Source organism: Rhinatrema bivittatum, chromosome 5 (genome assembly GCF_901001135.1).
Source record: "Rhinatrema bivittatum chromosome 5, aRhiBiv1.1, whole genome shotgun sequence".
Taxonomy (NCBI): Eukaryota; Metazoa; Chordata; class Amphibia; order Gymnophiona; family Rhinatrematidae; genus Rhinatrema; species Rhinatrema bivittatum.
This window is the reverse complement of record NC_042619.1, coordinates 73,074,301-73,093,960: the sequence shown is the minus strand read 5'-3', so window position 1 is coordinate 73,093,960 and position 19,660 is coordinate 73,074,301. Positions and strand designations below refer to the sequence as shown.

The window sequence follows — 19,660 nt, the reverse complement described above, 5'->3', positions numbered from 1 at the left end:
AAACATATTTGAGAAACATCACATTCCATTTTCTTTTCTTCATTGGCACTCAAGTTTAGGGGTGCAAAGTAGTGTCTCAATGTACAGACTCATAGATCACATATTAATAGTAATAAACTTGCATTTTGATTCTATTTTCATTTTTCATGTCTTCAAAACTATTAGAAGCATATTCTTAATATCTCAGCTTCCTATCCATAATGCTCCAGATTCAGGTGCATTTCTTGCTTTTGGCCTGGAAATTTGATAAAGGTAGATTTGGTCCATTTAAACAGTGACTCAACACTTTCTTATTACTTTCAACTTCTTTTTATGGAGGGGAACTCAGGAAATATATTTTGTTTTGGCCTTGAACTTTCTTCCTACTCCTATGAGCTTCCAGTTCAGTTGGAGCTGGACTGTATTGGATTATGATGCCTTCATTTGCAACTACCAGCAATTTCTACCCTATTTTACATCGCACACCTCGCCAAGCTATTGCAATGATAAGTCTCTGGTCAGGGGACACAGACCACAGGTCCCTCCAGAACCTGGTATGCATGCACTCTAGTTTGAGCTAGTTGGCTTCACCATTGAGCAATGACTGAGACTCTCTCTGCCCAGGAGCTGTGAACATTGCTTCCATTATTATTAGTCAGATAGATTTGGGAAAGCCAGCACTTATGTTCTTATTGAATAAGGGGTAAAAGGGGCACTTAGGGATGACAAGGCCATAACAGAGAGACTAAATGAATTCCTTGCTTCGGTCTTCACTGAGAAAGATGTGCAAGAGATACCCATGAGAAAAAAACAAAATTCCCTCTAGGAAACACATAGCAAAATCACAATGTAAGGTGATCCTCATAAATTAGAGAGATACCTATTCCAGAAATAATATTCAAAGGTGATGAGTCAGAGGATCTAAAACAAATTTCAGTATACCTGGAAGATATAGTAGGCAAAATTGACAAACTAAAGAGTTGCAAATCACATGGACCAGTTGATATGCATCCCAGAGTGCTGAAAGAACTAAAAAATTAAATTGCAGACCAGCTATTGGTAATTTGTAAACTATCATTAAAATTGTCTATGGTACCTGAAGACTGGAAGGTAGCCAATGTAACACCAATTTTTAAAAAAGGGATCAAGGGGTGATCCAGGAAATTACAGACCAGTGAGTCTGACATCTGTGCCAGGCAAACTAGTAGAACTATCATAAAGAACAAAATTAATGGTCTACTACTATAGGGATAGTTCAGTGGAGCAAGGTCAAACATGCATTTAGCCAAGGGAAGTCTTGCCTCTCCAGTCGTACATATTTTTGAGGGCATAAATAAACATGTGGATAAAGGTGAGCCAGTAATAGTGTATCTGGGTTTCCAGAAAGCATTTGACAAAGTCCATCATGACAGATTTCTTAGGAAATTAAAAGTCATGGGATAGAGGGATTGGAAACTGGTTAAAAGACAGAAAACAGAGCATAGGACTAAATGGTAAATTTTCTCAATGGAGAATGGTGAATAGTGGAGTGCCCCAGGGAGCTATTCTAGGACCACTGCTTTTTTCATATTTATAAACAAGCTGGAAATGGGAACAACAAGTAAGGTGATCACATTTACTGATGGCACAAAATTATTCAAAGTTGAAATCTTCTGCTCAGTGTGCAGCAGTAGCTGAAAAAGCAAGTAGAATGCTAGGGATTATTAGGAAAGGAATGGAGAATAAAACAGAAAATATCATAATGCCTCTGTATTGCTCCATGGTGCAACCTCATCTTGAGTATTGTGTGCAGTTCTGGTCATTTTATCTCAAAAAAGATATAGCAGAATTAGAAAAGCTTCAGAGAAGAACAACTGAAATGGTAAAGGGGATGGAATGATTCCCCTAGGAGGAAGGTTAAAGAAGTTAGGACTCTTCAACTTGGAGAAAAAACAGTCAAGGAAAGATTGAAACGAATAAACGTGAATCGGTTGTTTACTCTTTCAAAAAGTACAAAGACTAAGGGACATACAGTGAAGTTATTAATTTGTACATTTTTGCTCAAAACATAAGTAAGCTCTAGAAATCATCGCCAAATAATTGTGGTGAAAGCTGTTAGTGTAGTTGTATTTAAAAAAGGTTTGGACAAGTTCCTGGAGGAAAAGTCCATAAATTTATTTATTTATTTATTTATTTATTTGAAGAATTTTTATATACCGGGGCACGTAGCAAAACATCACCTCGGTTCACAGTGTAACATAACATAGCAAATAGCTTTACAATGAATATAAATAACGGTTCACAATATAAAATGATATAGTAGCAGGCTTTACAATAGATTATTATCTGCTTGTAAACTATATACAAGAGACTGAAAATTAACTATATACAAGGGAGGATGCAGTCAAAGTTGACTGATAACATGGGAAACAGTAAAGGTTTGGGGAGGAGGGGGGGTGGCGGAGAGGTAGGGTGAGCTGAAGGGAATATGGAATGGTAACATGGGAAACAGTAAAGGTTAGGGGAGGAGGGGGGTGGCGGAGAGGTAGGGTGAGCAGAAGGGAATATGGAAGTGGGAGGAGGAGGGAGAAGAGAAGGTGGGTAGATGCGGGAAGTGTATTAGTAAGTTTGGATCAGGTAGGGGGGTAGAGTTGTAGATGTGGATGGTAGTCAATTAGTCGGGGTATGCTCGTTTGAAGAGCCATGTTTTAAGATTCTGTTTGAATTTTTTGTGGCATGGTTCCAGGCGTAGGTGGGGGGGCATATTAATCTTTATTAAGGTGGAATTGCAGAAATCCACTGCTTATCCCTGAGATAAGCAGCTTGGAATCTATCTAATCTTTGAAATCCTGCCAGGCACTTGTGACCTGGATTGGCCACTGTTGGAAACAGGATATTGGGCTTGATGGACCTTTGACCTGACCCAGAATGGCAAATCTTATGTTCTTATCCCTGGGACTGAGATACAAGAAGTAGATCAACTATCGGGGATCTGCCAGGTACTTGTGACCTGAACTGGCCACTTTTGGAGATAGACTGCTAGGCTCAACGGACCTTGGTCTGATCCAGAATGGCACTTCTTATGTTCTTATGATATAGGGAGCTCATGCTAATTTTTCCCCTTTTTATGGGTGTATGTTCTCTCTTTTTTTTTTTTTTTGATAAGAGAAAAATATCCACTGTCACAGAGAGGCAAGAGCTGCTCCTCCCAAGCTTATTCCTACCACTGTCATAGAATATGACAGCAAATAAGGACCATTTTAAGCCCATTCATTCTGCGCAATTCTACCCCTGGCGCAGTGCTATAAGTTCCAGCTATCCTTGGCTAGCCCCTCACCTCTTTGCCACTAGAGATCCTCTGTGCTTATTCCATGTGTTTTGAATTCCATTCGTTTTTGTCTCCATCCGGGAAGTTCATTCCATGCATCCAACAGCCTTTCTGTGAAGAAATATTTTCTGATGTTGCTTCTATCCCCATGGAGCCTCAAACCATGACCTCTTGCTCTAGAGTAATTTTTCCCTCTAAAACAGGTTTACTTCTTGTGCCTGATTTATACCTTTTGAGGTATTTAATAACCCCAGCCGCGCTACGGCAGACGCCTCAGCAACAGATCCTCCTGTTCTTGCAGTGCATTATGCTATTTGCTATCTCTGTGCTTTGTCTTGCCTTGCTGTTTCCTTGCCTTGCCTCTTTGTGCCTTGCCCTGTTTGTTCCTGCCATGTTTTGATCCCCAGTGCCCTGACTTTGTCTTGTCCGTCCGTCCGTCCGTCTTGGTCTGTCTTTTGGTTTTGACCCTGGCCTTGGTCTCTGACTCCGCTTCTAGAATGCTGCTTGCACCTGCCTCGGCCTGGACCTCAACACTGCCTGATCTCTTCCTTCCCCCAATCTCTGCCTGGATCTCAATGCCACTTGCTTGTTGCCTGACCTGTCCTGTCCTTGGCCCGCCACTCGACTTCGCCTGACCGCTCCTTACAGGACCCTCTCCTAAGCCCTGCCGGCCCCTGGAACCCAAAGTCTCAACCCGTGAGGAATGGGGTCGGTGTTGGTGAAGCCCTAGACCTAGCCCTTGTAAAAGCGAGTCCACCTGTCATTGGAGTGGACCTAGTGGGTCCGCCTGCTAGACTGCATCAACCACCCACAGCCAAAGGGCTCATATCCATGGCTGTAGAGAGACATTATAACCTCCTTTTTTTCCTGTTGGTTATGGCTCTATCTGTACATCCTAGAATCCCTCTGGCTCAGGCATTGTTTCACTACCTTGAGATCATCAGTCATCCCATGCTCTCTCTCCTGGTCAGGACACATCAGCTTCTTACCTGCCATCATGTACTGCTGTCTTTGATTTTTGCATCCTAGATGCATGGCTCTGTACTTTCTTACATTGATTCTTAGCCGCCAGGCTTTCGAGGTTTCTTAGATCACACCTCATTCTGTCTGTTGGGTGCCAGATGAAATTTTTAGAAGCAAGGAAAGAAGTTTCTTTATAATTTACTGTATTGTTTTATTGTTTGTGCATTTTTTTTGTGCTCTTGAAGTGTCTGTATTGTTCAGCATTCGGTACCTCCAAGTTGTGGGTCCTCTTCACGTTTGGGCAGGACTGTGGCAGTGCCTATCTGTACCATTTATTAATCCTCTAAAAATGTTTTTTTGTTGTTTAAGCAGTAGTGGCCTGAATTAAACATTTTCCTGATTTGTGCTTCCCACAGAGAAGGTTTTTATGGGTGTACAAATATCCATTATACAGGAGATATGGAAGACAAAAATGTTAAAAATGCTTTTTAGCTTGTATTTATTTATTTATTTTAAAGTATTTATTGCCCGACCCTCTATCCAGATACCTGTAGAATTTCCATAATCATGATCAGGAGTGGAAAAATATTTGGGAAAGTTGGAAACCAGACAACATTTTAGAAACCAGGGAGGAAGGAATTTTTTTCTTTGTAATCTATACTCTTTTATTGTTTGCTTTGTGTACTTTATTTTTTTTCTTGTTCAGTTCCTGTTTTGTTGTTTATTCTGTATTTATTTTTTTTCTAACTAATATATATTTTTAAGGAAGGCATTTCCTCTTTGCTTATTTGTTTTTCGCTGTTTCCTACCCTCAGCCTTTTCCTCTCCCTCTAAGCAGCAGATATTTCTGTCTTTGGAGGCCTAGCAGCATTTCCTTTTCCCTGGTACCCTGCCCTAGGTCATAGCAGCATCTCCTCTGGTGACTGGGCAGAGGCCATACCAGCCTGCTGCCAGTCACGAATTTAGGTTTTTGCTATCCCTAGGCACTGTTGGTGCTCTGCATCCCGTCCCCCCATAAATATGGTCAGACAACAGGAAGTAGAAGGTCTAAGGAATAGCTCCATAATTTCCTGTGGCAGCTCAGGGTAAACTGTGTGACAAGAATAAAAAAAAAAATTTACAAAGTGCCATCATTACTATGTTATGTATTTCCATATTTTATATTACATTATAAAACTAAAGTAATTTTACAAACTTGTTTGTGTTCATATGATTTATTTTGTTTTTAATGGGTGAGGAAAAGGGATCTCAAATATCAGTAAAGAGAGATTATTATGGAGATCAGGAGGCGAGACTGGAAGGAGCAAAAACAAGCCATTGCAATATCTGCACAGGAAAAATGGGCGCTCAGGATTGAGAGCCCACTTTCCTAACACACACCAATCTACCTCTCCCGGGCACGCGATGCAGTAGGCAAATGAGCCGCTGCATTAAAAAGGCTCTGGGGGAATTTGTGCGTCCCTAACTCCTCCTCGACATTGAGCACCCAGGAGAAGTGGCTGTGCGCTAGTTAGGAAACAGGACGCTCAATTTTACACACACACATTCCTAGTTCCTCTCTTTCTCACATAGTCACACGCTCTCCCTCATCCCTCCACTCCCACAGCCAGTCCCCCTTTCAGCCTCTCCTAATTGCATCCTAGGGTACTGAAGGAACTCAAAAATGAAATTTCTGATCTATTAGTTAAAATTTGTAAACTATCATTAAAATCATCCATTGTACCTGAAGATTGGAGGGAGGCCAATGTAACCCCAATATTTAAAAAGACCTCCAGGGGTGATCCGGGAAACTATAGACCAGTGAGCCTGACTTCAGTGCCGGGGAAAATAGTGGAAACTATTCTAAGATCAAAATCACAGAGCATATAGAAAGACATGATTTAATGGGACACAGTCAACATGGATTTACCCAAGGCAAGTCTTGCCTAACAAATCTGCTTCTTTTTTTGAAGAGGTTAATAAACATGCGGATAAAGGTGAACCGGTAGAAGTAATGTGTTTGGATTTTCAGAAGGCGTATGAGAAAGTCCCTTATGAGAGGCTTCTAAGAAAACTAAAAAGTCATGGGATAGGTGGCGATGTCCTTTCATGGATTACAAACTGGTTAAAAGGTAGGAAACAGAGAGTAGGATTAAATGGGCAATTTTCTCAGTGGAAAAGGGTAAACAGTGGAGTGCCTCAGGGATCTGTACTTGGACCGGTGCTTTTCAATATAAGAACATAAGAACATAAGAAAATGCCATACTGGGTCAGACCAGGGGTCCATCAAGCCCAGCATCCTGTTTCCAACAGTGGCCAATCCAGGCCATAAGAACCTGGCAAGTACCCAAAAACTAAGTCTATTCCATGTAACCATTGCTAATGGCAGTGGCTATTCTCTAAGTGAACTTAATAGCAGGTAATGGACTTCTCCTCCAAGAACTTATCCAATCCTTTTTTAAACACAGCTATACTAACTGCACGAACCACATTCTCTGGCAACAAATTCCAGAGTTTAATTGTGCGTTGAGTAAAAAAGAACTTTCTCCGATTAGTTTTAAATGTGCCCCATGCTAACTTCATGGAGTGTCCCCTAGTCCTTCTACTATCCGAAAGAGTAAATAACCGATTCACATCTACCCGTTCTAGACCTCTCATGATTTTAAACACCTCTATCATATCCCCCCTCAGTCGTCTCTTCTCCAAGCTGAAAAGTCCTAACCTCTTTAGTCTTTCCTCATAGGGGAGTTGTTCCATTCCCCTTATCATTTTGGTAGCCCTTCTCTGTACCTTCTCCATCGCAATTATATCTTTTTTGAGATGCGGCGACCAGAATTGTACACAGTATTCAAGGTGCGGTCTCACCATGGAGCGATACAGAGGCATTATGACATTTTCCGTTTTATTCATCATTCCTTTTCTAATAATTCCCAACATTCTGTTTGCTTTTTTGACTGCCGCAGCACACTGAACCGACGATTTCAATGTGTTATCCACTATGACACCTAGATCTCTTTCTTGGGTTGTAGCACCTAATATGGAACCCAACATCGTGTAATTATAGCATGGGTTATTTTTCCCTATATGCATCACCTTGCACTTATCCACATTAAATTTCATCTGCTATTTGGATGCCCAATTTTCCAGTCTCACAAGGTCTTCCTGCAATTTATCACAATCTGCTTGTGATTTAACTACTCTGCACAATTTTGTGTCATCTGCAAATTTGATTATCTCACTCGTCGTATTTCTTTCCAGATCATTTATAAATATATTGAACAATAAGGGTCCCAATACAGATCCCTGAGGCACTCCACTGTCCACTCCCTTCCACTGAGAAAATTGCCCATTTAATCCTACTCTCTGTTTCCTGTCTTTTAGCCAGTTTGCAATCCACGAAAGGACATCGCCACCTATCCCATGACTTTTTACTTTTCCTAGAAGCCTCTCATGAGGAACTTTGTCAAACGCCTTCTGAAAATCCAAGTATACTATATCTACCGGTTCACCTTTATCCACATGTTTATTAACTCCTTCAAAAAAGTGAAGCAGATTTGTGAGGCAAGACTTGCCCTGGGTAAAGCCATGCTGACTTTGTTCCATTAAACCATGTCTTTCTATATGTTCTGTGATTTTGATGTTTAGAACACTTTCCACTATTTTTCCTGGCACTGAAGTCAGGCTAACCGGTCTGTAGTTTCCCGGATCGCCCCTGGAGCCCTTTTTAAATATTGGGGTTACATTTGCTATCCTCCAGTCTTCAGGTACAATATATATTTATAAATGATCTGGAAAGGAATACGACGAGTGAGGCTATCAAATTTGCAGATGATACAAAATTATTCAGAGTAGTTAAATCAGAATGGATTGTGATATATTATAGGGGGACCTTGCAAGGCTGGAAGATTGGGCATCCAAATGGGAGATGAAATTTAATGTGGGGAAGTGCAAGGTGTTGCATATAGGGAAAAATAACCCTTGCTGTAGTTACAGATTGTTAGGTTCCATATTAGGAGCTACCACCCAGGAAAAAGATCTAGGCATCATAGTGGATAATGCTTTGAAATCAGTGGCTCAGTGTGTTGCAGCAGTCAAAAAAACAAACAGAATGTTATGAATTATTAGGAAGGGAATGGTTAATTTACCGGAAAATGTCATAATGTCTTTGGATTGCACCTTGAATACTGTGTACAGTTCTGGTCGCCACATCTCAAAAAAAGATATAGTTGCGATAGAGAAGATACACAGAAGGCAATCAAAATGATAAAGGGGATGGAACAGCTTGGAGAAGAGACGGCTGAGGGGGAGATATGATAATGGTCTTTAAAATTATGAGAGGTCTCGAACGAGTAGATATGAATGGGTTATTTACACTTTTGGATAATAGAAGGACTAGGGGGCACTCCATGAAGTTAGCAATTAGCATATTTAAGACTAATCGGAGAAAATTCTTTTTCACTCAGCGCACAATTAGGCTCTGGAATTTGTTGCCAGAGGATGTGGTTAGTGCAGTTAGTGTAGCTGGGTTTAAAAAAGGTTTGGATAAGTTCTTGGAGGAGAAGTCCATTAAATGCTGTTAATCAAGTTGACTTAGAGAATGGCTTCTGCTATTGCTGGCATCAGTAGCATGGGATCTTCTTAGTGTTCGGGTACTTGCCAGGCCTGGTTTGGCCTCTGTTGGAAACAGAATGCTGGGCTTGATGGACCCTTGGTCTGACCCAGTATGGCAATTTTGTATGTTCTTATGCCCCAAAATGATCCTATCCCCCTCTACTCTGCTTCAGGCTCATCTCCTTGCTTTCTGTTCCTTGCATAGGCCTGGAAGGGGAGGGAATGGAACAGGAAGTAGAGAAATATTTTCTGCTGAGTTAGATTCAGCATAGCTGGAAGGAAGCAAATCTTCAGCCAGCCTGCTGCCCCCAGAACTTTGCTGCCCTAGGCACTGGCATACTGTGCTTGTTGACAAATCCGGGCTTGTTTGCAGCAGTATCTCCTCCAGTCATCCCTATAGGTGCCAGGAATTAATTTTTAATTGCCTGTGCAACCAGGTGTCCAGAATGTTTCCACCCCTGAACATTATTTGTAATGATATGAATGCCAAGGATTTCCCACTCACCATAATGGACTGTCAGAAGCAATACCAAGCTCTCAATTCATTATTCATGCTCAAAAAATAGTAATAGCCATAAAAATATTTAGGATTTGAGTGTTTTATAAAATAAAAAACTGAGTTTACTGACGGACTTTCTTTAACAGATTGGTTGTGATCGCAGCAAAACCCTTGTGGACATTTGTGCAGAAAAGAAATTTGAGGCATTTATATGTGATGCTTTGTCCGTTCCAGTTCGTAGTGATGGTTTTGATGCCTGCATCTCTATAGCAGTGATTCACCATTTTTCCACAGAGGTAAGGAAATGATATTCTTTGTTAGATAATTTCAGTAGAGAAAACTACATGTAACATACATGAACACCACTTTTTCCTTCCCAAGTAGAGGGAGGAGAAATCTCTCTTCAGGGCCCTCTGTTCTCTCATTACATGTTTCAGAAATACCAATTTTTTAATGCACACCTCCTGGAACTTTCTATCCAGACCCTACTATTTCATGTACCCAGAGGTGCACAACACACAAGCACACAATAATAGAATAACAACACAGTGTTTACTTTAAGCAATAAAGAAGAGATTAACAGAACACAAGTAATTGTATTTCTGTAAGGGAAGAAAGGAAAAGATAAATAGATATCAGTGGGAAAAAATGGGTGAACTGGGAAAAGGAGTAAAGATTTCAGTGCTCAGTAAGAAATCCCAGTCTCTGAATTCAAGAAGAAAAAAACAAACAAAACAAAAAACACTCTTAACTGTAACTTTGCTTTGCTTTGTTGGACAAAGCTCTCATTCATGGCTTGGCAGTTCTTGAAAACTTCCTGCGGCCATAAATGTTGGCAATGAAGGGTCCAGCTCCTTTCATCCAGTTCACAATGGTAAGGATCACTGGCAGTGTTGTGAAAGGTGGTACATGCTGAATACATCTGAGGGACCCAGCAAACAGCAGTATTTTCACTTTTAGCCAGTATTTTCCCTAGTAGCCATTGAACAAGCATATATAAATCCACCAGACTGGTGATCACTCACGAACCTACCAAAAATGACTCCAGTATCTTTGAAAAGAGACGCATTTCCTCTCCATGGCATTTCTCACCCACCTCTTTGACTCTTTTAGAAAACACTTCTATATGTCCTCTTCTTATTGGCTTCTTAAACATCTTGATTCCTGATTGGCTGAACCTATAATCATTCATAGTTCCAGACCAGTGCCCAAAACCTTATTTCTCCTGTATGCAGTACGATAGGCAATCTAACCCAGTAGCTACTGGTTGTAACCAAGTCCATACAGGAATTGTGCTAATATCCTCCAGGGGCTGGATTATAGTACACATTTTCAGAGGAAGATGTGAGCCTTAAGCATTTGCCTGGAAAGGGAACAAATTTAGAGACAGTCTCATTTCCCATGGGAAAGAGATACGGAGAGGAGCCAGCCATTGGGAATGCTCTGCTAGCTGTCAAGAGTTGGGCTATCCTGCAGCCCTAAGGAATGAAATGATACATAATATTGTAAATTAGCCACTTATGAAACAGGATACTTGATTTAGATGGTTTTATATTAAATGTAACTCCTAACTTATTCATGTTGGTTAATTGATAGTCAATGTAGTTTAGAGTGTCCCTTTAAAATAAGTCCTGATAATGAGCCTACCTGTCTGTCACATTCTACAAAAGCTGCAGCCTGAGGATATGGCTAAAATGAAATCCTAACTATAGGCTGCACTGTTCTAGCCTGAGAGTAATAAATACTTGAACAATCTTCTTGATGTCTTCGAATGCCAAAAAAAGACTCAATTTTAATATAAGATAGAGATGGAAAAATCTACTATTCACCCCTACCCTCACTTAGGCATCATGGTTGGTGATTGAAGAACTCCAATTATGGGGACAGCCCGCTTGAATTCTTATGGCTTTCCTGACTTGCTAGTAGAATGTCCACCCTACTTGCTAGTAGAATGTTTTATCCCTACTGAGACTCAACTAGTCACTCATCCATCCAGCTTTCTCTGCAAGGTAATGTGAAATGACAGCCAGGGCCAGTGCTGGCCAATATAGTAATGATTGTGAGGTCCATATTCTGGGGAAGGGCTCAGAAATCTGGCTAACTTAGCTGAATATTGGATATATCCGACCAGATTAGTAGGATAACTTTAGACCTGCTTCAGAGTAGGTCTAACGTTATCCAGTCTTGTGAGGCCAGATTACCTGCCATGTGTCTGGATATCTTCAAAAGATATCTGGGTAAGTGGCAATCCTGTTTAAAAAAAAAAAAAAAAAAAGACAGCATCGCGGGCCTTCTGGCCTGATTCCCACCCCACCACCACTAATAAACTCCCCGGCAGGCCAGGAACCCCCTCAAATGCCACAAGATTGTAAAAAAAAATGTCATCGACCGGCTCCAGCCTTCCAGCCCTCTCCCCCTCCCTGGTAAATATTTTAAAAACTAGCACCTCCTCTGCACCCTCCCCCTCTTTCCCTCCCTCACTGGCATACCCCCACCCCCCAAGGTCTCCCATCCTATCTATACCTTTAAATAGACCCTTATGTGGCGCAGGATTGCTCCATTGCAATCCCAGGCACTTCGAGGATACGTTTTAGCAACTGTGGTGGAAGCATAAGGTCTCGGCGTAGCTGTTTATCCAACATTTCATCAGCTACGATGAAACCTTACCCTTCCAGTGCATTTGCTAAGAGCTATGCTGGAAATGCCCAAGATCACTGCGGAATGTGATCCCAGGCCGCATAACGACCTTGGGATAAGGGATACCTTGGCGAAGAGGGATGCCAGCGGGGGTGGAGGGTGCCTTTTCTGCTTTTCTAGTATAAGCTCAATGCAGATTACAATTCAGGTGCAATAGGTACCTGTCCTCAAAAAGCTTACAATCTAAGTGGGCACCTGAGGCAACAGGAGATAAGAGTGTCAAATGGGATTTCAACTCTGCTCTCAGCACATTAATCTAACTGCTAGGCCACTTCTTTTACATACCTGTTGAATAAAATTGAAGTTAATTATACTGAATCCTGTGATAGATCCCTAAATTAAGACCATCATGGCCACTTGGGATTTCCCTATCAAGAAGAATTTATCCAGTATAAATGGAGCTGTCCATTTCCCTATTCCCTTCTTCATCTCAGTTCTCTATAGCCTGTCCAGCAATACTGGAATCGCCAGATTATCTATTACGCTGAAAAATTCTGCAAACTGAATTTTTCTGTTATAACAGAGGGAAAATACAACGCTTAGCAACAGAGGAATAAAGGTCGCCATTAACCAACAATGGAATGCCCAGCAGAATTTCCTGAAAGATGCTTTAGTCACTCTGATTGTAATGGTTGGAGGTCTTAAATACTGTTCTAAAGCAGGAAGGAAGATGTTGTGAGGCTGGAAATGTAGCAAGATTCAAGTGTCTCAGTACCTGCTTTTACAATACAATAGTGCATTTATTTCTAGGTCAATTTTAGTATTTGAGGGAGGTGGAGATTGTTGCTTAAGGCAAACTATGTCATAGATTGCTTTTTAGTTTTATTTCTTGCATGTTTGTTTTAAATGTTGTAAATATTGTCTGTGCTAAGTATTTGCCAGAGAATTGGAACAAATGTGATAAATAGTTTGTCAAAGTGAAACTTATGATTTCTTACAGAGCTGTAGACATAACACATTTTATATAAAGATAGGTCATGGTCAAAACACTTAGCTATTCTATTAAGTTGAAATTCCTCTGCAAAGGACAATTATTCATCAAATCTCCACTTAGTATCGTTCACGCAGAAGTCTAGAGTTTGATTTATTTCACTGAAGCAATATTGCTGTTGTCAGACACATTTATTTCACTACCTTCAGAATCAAATTTTACCTTTTTTTTTTTTTTTTTCATTAGGAGAGGAGAATGGCTACTTTAAGTGAGTTAGCCCGACTTTTAAGACCTGGAGGAAAGGCACTCATTTATGTCTGGGCCATGGAACAAGAATTCAACAAACAGAAATCTAAGTATCTTAAAGACTACAGAAATAGTAGAGGACAAAGAGAGAAGATTAAGGCTGGTCTGACCCAAGAACAGTTTAATGATCAAATGCTTGACTGCAGTAGTCACACTGCAGCATATTCTGAACAAGCCATGAGTAACTTAAAGGACAAACAGTGTAATGAGTGCCAGATAATTACTCCCAGATTACCTGTTCACACTAATAGGACCTTGTTTAATTCCCAAGATGTACTGGTTCCTTGGCATTTGAAAAGTGGAGCTAAAGTTATAGGTGGACCTGCTGGCACAATGAAATCTTCCGAAGGACCTGTGCGACAATCTGAATCCAGCTTAGTATTTCACCGCTACTATCATGTTTTCTGTGAAGGAGAACTGGAAGCAGCATGCAAAAAAATGAGTAATATTAAAATTCAACAAAGTTATCATGATCAAGGAAACTGGTGTGTAATTCTTGAAAAATTGTAAATTGCAATTTAATGTTTTTGAAATAAATGCTATTATACTTTAACATATAATTGTTTAATTAGCATACATTTTTATTGTATTTTTCTTTGTTTAGTTTCTTACAATTTTAAAATAAAGATTATTAGAATATATTCTAATATTGGAATTGGTAGCATTACATTACTGTCTTATGCTATTTTCTATGCATGTTGAGCTCAATACTAGTAAACAAGAAAAGCTGCTGTGAATTTATAAGAAACCTAAAATTTTCATTTCAAATATTTTCATCTTATGAGTTAAATAAGAAGAGTGCGGGTCATCATATGTAATCTAGCTGAAGGCTGCTGAAAAATAGCTCTTGTGGTAGCAACAAATAATCATCGACCTACTTTTTGTTAAAAGGTATAACAAAGGTTTATAGAATGCATAATACTGGAACCCTGGTACTGCATGGTTTTGATTAAAATGTGCCAGCTTCAAGAGGATACATTTTGTGAGACTACACAAAAAATCAGTCACGTTGCATAGAAAATTATAGCTTTTCAAGCTCTGCAGACCAATCTAAGCATACTTACAACTGGTCATTTAAAAAATAAAAGCGGGTCTGAAGTTTGAACTTTATAACCAATCAGTTTATCCATATTGCACCCTGCCTATACAGAATTAATCAAAACCGATGAACCAAAAGAACCAAATCTCAAAATATAAGAACATAAGATATGACATACTGGGTCAGACCAAAAGTCCATAAAGCTCAGTATCCTGTTTCCAATAGTGGCCAATCCAGGTCACAAGTACCTTGCAGGATCCCAGAGGATAGATTCCATGCTGCTTATCCCCAAGTCCACCTTAATAATGGTTTATGGACTTTTCCTCCAGAAATTTGTCCAAATCTTTTTTAAATGCAGCTACACTATCTGCTTTCACCACATCCTCTGGCAAAGAATTCCAGAACTTAATTAAATGTTGACTAAAAAAAAAGTATTTTCTCCTATTTGTCTTTAACTTAGTAACATCATTGCATGTCCCCTAGTTTCTGTCCATTTTGTAAGAGCAAACAACCGATTTGCTTTTACCCATTCTATTCCACTCATTATTTTATTGACATCTTTCGTATCTCCCGTCAGCCATCTCTTCTCCAAGCTGAAAAACCCTAACCTCTTTTTAGCCTTTCTTCATAGGGGAATCATTCCATCACTTTATCATTTTGGTTGTACCTTTTCTAATTCCACTATATCTTTTTGGAGATATGGTGATCAGAACTGCACATAATACTCAAGATGTGGTCACACTATAGAGCAATACAGTGGCATTATGATATTCTGTTTTTTATTCTCTGTTCCTTTCCTAATAATTCCTAGTATTCTATTTGCTTTCTTGGCTGTCACCACACACTAAGCAGAGGATTTCAACATATTATCCACTATGATGTCTAGATCCTTTTCCTGAGTTGTGACTCCTAATGTGGAAGCTTGCATTGTGTAGCTATAATTTTGATTACTCTTCCCCAAGTGCATCATCACTTTGCTCTTGTCCACATTAGTTTAAACACTTTTTATTGAGCAATGAAAAAAACCAGTACAGAACAACCTGCCTGGGAGGCTGTTACTCTTGGCCCCCCGTAGCCTTATCATAAACAATTGGCTCTTTTACAAAAGTCCTCTTGTCCACATTAAATGTCATCTGCCAGTTGGATTTCCAGTGTCCCAGTCTTGCAAGGTCCTCTTGCAATTTCTCACAATCCTCTTGTGATTTAACAACTTTGAATCATTTTGGGTCATCTGCAAATATGATCACCTCACTCAATGTTCCCATTTCCAGGTCATTTATAAATATATTAAAAAGCAGTGGTCCCAGAACCGATCCTTGGGGTACTCCACTGTTCACCTTTTGCCACTGAGGAAAATGAACATTTAGTCCTACTCTCTGTTTTCTTTTAACCAGTTCCCAGTCCACAATAGGGCATTGTCTCCTATCCCATGAATTTTACATTTACTCAGAAATCATCAGCTCAGTGTGCTGCAGCAGTCAAAAAAGCAAACAGAATGTTAGGAATTATTAGGAAGGGAATGGTTAATAAAACGGAAATTTGTCATAATGCCTCTATATCGCTCCATGGTGAGACCGCACCTTGAATACTGTGTACAATTCTGGTCGCCACATCTCAAAAAAGATATAGTTGCGATGGAGAAGGTACAGAGAAGGGCAACCAAAATGAAAGGGGATGGAACAGCTCCCCTAAGAGGAAAGGCTGAAGAGGTTAGGGCTGTTCAGCTTGGAGAAGAGACGGCTGAGGGGGGGACATGATAGAGGTCTTTAAGATTATGAGAGGTCTTGAACAAGTAGATGTGACTCGGTTATTTACACTGTCGAATAATAAAAGGATTAGGGGGCATTCCATGAAATTAGCAAGTAGCACATTTAAGACTAATTGGAGAAAATTATTTTTCACTCAACGCACAATAAAGCTCTGGAATTTGTTGCCAGAGGATGTGGTTAGTGCAGTTAGTGTAGCTAGGTTCAAAAAAGGTTTGGATAAGTTCTTGGAGGAGAAGTCCATTAACGGCTATTAATCAAGTTTACTTAGGGAATAGCCACTGCTATTAATTGCATCAGTAGCATGGGATCTTCTTAGTGTTTGGGTAATTGCCAGGTTCTTGTGGCCTGGTTTGGCCTCTGTTGGAAACGGGATGCTGGGCTTGATGGACCCTTGGTCTGACCCAGCATGGCAATTTCTTATGTTCTTAGAAAAATAGAGCTTTGATATATGAGGAAAAAAGATAAAGAGGGGTCAAAGGTGATACAAAGTTTCTTGGCAGAAACTTTGTATCACCTTTGGGGTCAGAGTCAGTAGTGAGGAAATCCGAGAGATGGGGGGGAGTTGGCAAATGAAGGACAAAACATTGAGGGGCTCTGACAGAGTAGAAGAATCAGACCTGGCATTGTTTACAGTGACAGTGGAATGGCAGAAATCAAAGAATGGGATAGTACTTACCTTCTCTATAAAGAAAGTGTGGAAGGAGGTAGGGAAGAGGGTTAAGGAGGGAGTTAAATATATGAAAGAGGTGTCAGGATTGCACGGAGACTAGAGTGGTAGTGGTTTTAGGAAAAGAAAGCTGACTGAAGGAGAAACAATCGAAGGAGGTACCAGACTGCTTCCAGTGAGCCTTGGCCCACAAAACTGGCAGTACTGGAAATAGAGAGAGCCAGAAAAATCAAAGCTAGGGACCGGATTGCTGGAGAGAAACGTAAGTGAAAAGTTTAAGCAGAGCAGATAGAAAAGGAGCAGTAGAAAATGAGGGAGAACAGAGTGGAAGAGGATAGGAGTCTTTAATTGTAGTGTGAGGGGCGTCAATCACTCACAGACCATAGTATCAAGGTCAGACAAAAAAGCTGGAACATGCAGATTCTTTGAAATTTATTTAAATGCATTTTACATAAATTTTGTCCCCTTTATAGAATCTATAGTCCTTTAAAAAACCTCTGGTTTACTGGCTGCACAGCGTAGCAGTTTCCCACATTGTGAATCTGGGCTTGTGGACTTAGTCCTTTTAGTGGGTGGTGTCATCCAACGGCACAGAGACAGAAAGCTCCCTCAGAGTTCAGAAAACCTGAGGTTTTCCAAGCATGCGTGGGTGTTTCCGGGCAGCCATCGCAGCATGAGTCTCCTCAGTCTTTTTTCTTTTGCTAGTGTGAAAGGATATATTTTTGCTCGCTCTCCTTCAGTCACTCTTAGATTTTTTGCTCTTGCATTTTTCTTCTTAATTATTTTTCTTTACCTTGTCGAAGTATTGGGTTTTTTTCTTTTTGAGAGCCTCTGGGTAAAGACATGACAGGAAGAGCGCCTGACCTTGGAACTCCCTTAACTGATTCGTCAGAGGGGGAAAGTAGCTCAGCGGGCACAGCACAGGTGACTTCTGGTTTTGGCATGGATCCTTCGGCCTTTTCTTGGGTAGAATTTTTTCAAGGATTGCAATCGTTTCATCAGGTGCAGTCCTCGGCTCCGTCCAATCCTGCTAGGTCAGAGTCGCAGGTGGTGACCTCTCACTCGCTCGGTACTACTGTTAAGCACCGAAGTACACCTAGATCGGCAACAGGTCCTCCCGACAGGAATCCGGGTGGCATGGATGATGAGGCTTATCCTGACTCTCTGGAGGATGGGGAAATTCTTCCGGGACTCGAACCGTATAGGACAACGTTGCAGTTCTTTCATAGAGATGTGCTACCGGTTCTGATTTCCCAGACATTAAAGATGTTGGAAGTACCTGGGACAGATTCTATGTCTGAATCAAGGAAACATTCAATTTTGGTTTCTTTTTTTTTCCCCCCTGTTGTGGAGGCCAGTCAAAAATTGGTTGATCTCGAGTGGGGCGCTCGGAGGCTAATTTCAAAGGGGGGTCGGGTTTTGGAAGGCCTGTACCCCCTGGATCCAGTGGTGAGACAGCGTTTCCATTTTCCAAAAGTGGATGCACTTGTCTGTGCCATCTCCAAGCAGACAACTATCCCCGTGGAAGGAGAAGCGGCCTTGAAGGATGTGCACAATAGAAGGATTGAGGCCATCCTTAGGCAAGCATTTGAAGCAGTGGCAATGACCTTGCGGATAGCTTCTTGTTGTTCCCTGGTGGCTTGCTCTTGTTTACCTCTTTTTCAGGAGGTTGTTGAGTCTGGAGTGAATTCCAGGACAGTTACGGAGCCAGCAACCGCCTTTTTGGCAGATGCAGGCTGTGATTTGGTCCGCACCTCAGCCAGCGGCGTGGCTTCGGTAATAGTGGCCAGGTGTCAGTTATGGCTGAGAAATTGTTCGGTCGATGCGACCTCCAAGGCTAACCTTACAAAATTGTCCTTTAAAGGCTCACCTTTGTTTGGGAGAGAGTTGCAGAAACTGGCCAGTATGTGGGGCGAATCCCCGAGTTCCTTGGTTGCTGGGGGATAAGCATGAGAGGTTGTGCCAGAAGATCCAAGCGTTTTCGAACCTACAGAGAAGCGACCTTTCAAAGGACTCGACCTTTCAGTAGGTCTCAGTCCTTTCGTCCCGGACAGCCCAGATGGGGCACGGGCTCAGATACTGGAACCTCCCAATGAAGGTTTGACGACCCACCCCTGGGAACAGGACATAGGGGGGTGACTCTCACTTTTATCAGAAGATAAGATATGGGTTCCCTATTGGGCTTCTAAGCCATAATTACAAAATACACCAGCAGTTTTTCTTTCAAACTTCTGCCTGTTGAAACTTGCATGGATAACTGTGTTCTGACTTTACTATTGTCATTCGTATATTGTGATTATTTGGTTAGAATAAGTGCAATGGAAACATAGCGCTTTATGTATAACATTAACATGATGCCTTTATATGAATTCTATTATATATACCTGTCTTCTTGTGCTGAATGCTGGGTAATATAAATAAAAAGTTTTTTTTAAAAAGTGCAGGTAGCGGCTCTTGCCTGTTCAGGGGTCGGTTGAATGATGGTCTCTTGTCAGCTCAACCGGATGTGGCCCATTTCTTGATAGGAGTGAAACATCTACGTCCTCCCTTGCGGTTACCGGTGCCCTTGTAGAGTCTTAATCTGGTTTTGGATTTCTTAACGGGCTCTACGTTTCGACCGATGTGTAACTTTTCCTTCGGGGTGCTGACCTTGAAAACTGTGTTTCTTGTGATGATTTGTTCTGCAAGTCGAATTTCCAAGCTGCAGGCCTTGTCTTGCCGGGAGCTGTTCCTCTGAGTGACTTGAGGGATGATGCAGCTGCGTACCTTTCCTTTGTTTTGTCAACAGTGGTCCTAATAGCCACAGCACACTGAGCTCATGATTTCAATGTATTATCCACTATGACTCCTAGATCTCTTTCCTGGGTGTTAGCTACTAATATGGAACCTAAGATTGTGTAACTATAGCATGGG

At 41.0% G+C, this 19,660-nt stretch overlaps 1 protein-coding gene across 1 annotated transcript in view; it reads left to right on the top strand.

The window, feature by feature from the left end:
* Window positions 1-13,926, top strand: part of ALKBH8 (alkB homolog 8, tRNA methyltransferase) — a 164,925-nt gene extending 150,999 nt beyond the window's left edge. Inside the window, exons 11-12 of the mRNA XM_029602449.1 lie at window positions 9,485-9,634; window positions 13,213-13,926. Coding sequence (XP_029458309.1) covers window positions 9,485-9,634; window positions 13,213-13,782 — 720 coding nt within the window. The 3' untranslated portion in view covers window positions 13,783-13,926. The remainder of the gene's footprint in view (window positions 1-9,484; window positions 9,635-13,212) is intronic.
* Window positions 13,927-19,660: the final 5,734 nt, after the last annotated feature.